This window comes from Pteropus vampyrus, unplaced genomic scaffold (assembly GCF_000151845.1).
Source record: "Pteropus vampyrus isolate Shadow unplaced genomic scaffold, Pvam_2.0 Scaffold196, whole genome shotgun sequence".
Lineage (NCBI taxonomy): Eukaryota > Metazoa > Chordata > Mammalia > Chiroptera > Pteropodidae > Pteropus > Pteropus vampyrus.
This window is the reverse complement of record NW_011888977.1, coordinates 293,550-296,180: the sequence shown is the minus strand read 5'-3', so window position 1 is coordinate 296,180 and position 2,631 is coordinate 293,550. Positions and strand designations below refer to the sequence as shown.

Sequence of the window (2,631 nt, the reverse complement as noted above, 5' to 3'; positions counted from 1 at the left end):
TCCGGAAGCCAGTGCTGCTCGGGCTTCCAGATGCCGCTGTGCACGGTCGCCCGACTGGGCCCGGTGCCTGGAGTGCCAGCAAGCTGGGCGGCCTTCCGGTGAGATGGGGCGCTGCAGTCGGGTTCGGCGGGTGCTGATAAGGGCTACGGGGTGAGGGAGTGGGCGAGGTACCGGGGCAGAGTCAGAGTTTGAGTGCCTCCCCTATCCTCAGGACGCCCTGCCCGCCGTAGCAGCGCCAAGGCCAGTGTGTGAACGTTGCAGGCAGTTGCTTGCCTTGGTCGTGCAAGTGTACTGCCCGCTGGAAGGTTCCCCGTTTCATCGGCTATTGCACGTGTTCACTTGCCCCCGCCCCAGGTGCGGCAGCTGCGGAGCGCGCAGGTTGGTGAGGAAGCCCCAGAGCTGACCCCGGGATTTTATACGGAGTGGGCGGGAGCGGGAGACCGCACCCGGCGCGCTGGGATGGGGCTGGCCAGCCGGTTGGCGGTCAAGAGTGGAGCCCTGACGGCCGTTTGTCTTTATCCTAAAGCTGGAAGGTGTTCCGCTCCCAGTGCCTGCAGATGCGAGAGAAAGAGGCGCCAGGCACTCAGGTAAAGCCGTTGTGACTAACATGATTTGCTGTAAGTTGAGGGTATTTTCTAGATTATCCTTTAAGCTATGTTCTTTCAAGTACGTTGGAATGGTTTTTGCTCTTTTTCTGAATCGTAAAATGTTATTTCCTTAAGATTTTGTAGTTGTTTCTTTTAATACACACTGAAGGTCTTGAGGCACATAACTTACTGATTTTTCTGTTTGGGAAAACATATGGGTGTATACATATACACGGGCGTGTGTAATACATATATGTTTGCAGTAAATATACCTACTGTGATATGTATATAACACATTTAATAAGACGAAATCTGAACTTAATCGAAGTCAGGCAAGTTGGTAGCTGCAGAAGTAAATTCAGCCTCCCTTTGCCTGTAAATATTGCTTTACAAATATGCTGAACTCTTAATATGTGCCAGGCATGGTAATAGCAATACTGGGAAGCAAAACATGATGGTTCTGTCTTTCTGTATTTGCCAGGCTTCAACTTCAGATAATAGAAAAAACACTTTGACTTTTTAAAGGTGAGACACTTAAAATTAGGTTTTACTACCTTATTAGATAGGCTGGAGGAGGCAACTCCAGGAATGACCTCCAGAACCACACCTCAGAACTGGCTTTGGAGGAGCTGCTATGCTTCCTCTGCTACAGTCAGGAAGCTGAGGTGTGTGGTCTGGTGAACTGGAAGCTGCTCTTGTCAGAACTGTTGACTCCAGAGCCTTGCTCTGTCTCCTTCTACAGACTGGCTGCCTTTTGCTTCATGGACTTTCTTTCCACTTCACTCTGTCTCAAGTTTGTTTCTGTCTCTTTGTCTATCTCTCTGTCTTGTCTCTCTTTTTTTTTTCTCTCTCTCTCATCTGATCTGATTACCTGATTAGCAGACCCTTGATCACCTTTGGACCCCTAGATGCTCAGGAGCCTGGGAAATGTAGTTCTTTTTTGCCAGCATAAAGCACAGCTGAAAGAGTTTTAAACAGATAGTTAAGGAAGCCACTGTATTGTATTTGCCACACTGCCCATGAAAAGGAAAGCAACATGCTTTTGTGTAAAGGGGGTCCAGGAAGTGAATCAGAGTATGCTAGAGGGGAAGTGGCTGGTGCAAAGCCTGCCTCAGGAAGGTGAAGAGATGGGAAGGCTAAGGAAATAGATCAGATTACCCAAGTGTGCTTGGACCTCATTCACTGGGTATTCTTCCAGAGACAAGAGAATGGCCTTGCAGCTGAGGATTGGTGTGAAGGTGCAGATGACTGGGGAAGTGACAATGAGGAGATGTCTTCACCACAGCTTACCTTGGATTTTGGAAATGATTCTAACAGTGCCAAAGACTTAGACTGTACTGCCCAGCTCCAAGACCTCTGCCTGCAGGAGGCTGTCCTGGCTGCTGCTCTTACTGTGCCTCCTGGAGAAGAGACGGCCTTGCCTTCTGTAGTGCCACAGTTCCTGCCCTACTACATCTGTGTCGTAGATGAGGACGATTACAGGGATGTGGTCAGTCTAGATCATGCTCATAACCTTCTGAGGGAATATCAACAGAGAGAAGGAATTGATATGGAACAGTTGATTTCCCAAAGGTGAGAACGTGTGCTGCTGTTGTCTAAAGTGACTTGATCAGGAAGCTGCCACAGTAGATACACTTCGATTTTTACCCTGGTCCCTGGGGAAACTCTTTCAGGCAGAACTTGTGTGTATAGGACCTTTCTGCTTCACTCTTCTTGGAGGAGAAAGAAAGACAAACAAGGGGATTTTATCACCCACCCTTGAGTTAGCTTGAATATACTTTGTCCTGTTTATAAGTACCCTCAAGAAAATGAACAAAAAGAAGTTAGGGATGCCAAGTATTTACGGAATAAAATGTCCACTATCTCTTTAATTTGTTTTCTATTTTTAAATTTATAGCTGATACAGATAAGTTAGAAAAATACCATCTGTTTATTAACTCTTGGCTGTGACTCAAGAAATGGCCTAGGACCTCAGAGACCCTTCCAGACGCTCAGTTCTCACTTGTAAAATGGAAGTGATGTTGATATTTGTTGTCTGTCTCAT

The 2,631-nt window shown here is 47.2% G+C and overlaps 1 protein-coding gene across 7 annotated transcripts in view; it reads left to right on the top strand.

Annotated features, from left to right (window-relative positions):
- Window positions 1–2,631, top strand: part of PDCD2L (programmed cell death 2 like) — a 31,087-nt gene that overhangs the window by 560 nt on the left and 27,896 nt on the right. For 5 of the 7 annotated variants that reach the window (XR_002783205.1, XM_023537667.1, XM_023537666.1 and 2 more), the window contains exons 2-5: window positions 31–98; window positions 212–378; window positions 527–587; window positions 1,786–2,159. Coding sequence is in view for 6 of the 7 variants with exons in the window: in XM_023537667.1 (XP_023393435.1) it covers window positions 31–98; window positions 212–378; window positions 527–587; window positions 1,786–2,159 (670 nt within the window). In the remaining variant the exon portion in view is untranslated. The remainder of the gene's footprint in view (window positions 1–30; window positions 99–211; window positions 379–526; window positions 588–1,785; window positions 2,160–2,631) is intronic. The other 2 variants (XM_011371839.2, XM_011371836.2) reach the window with 1 other exon arrangement.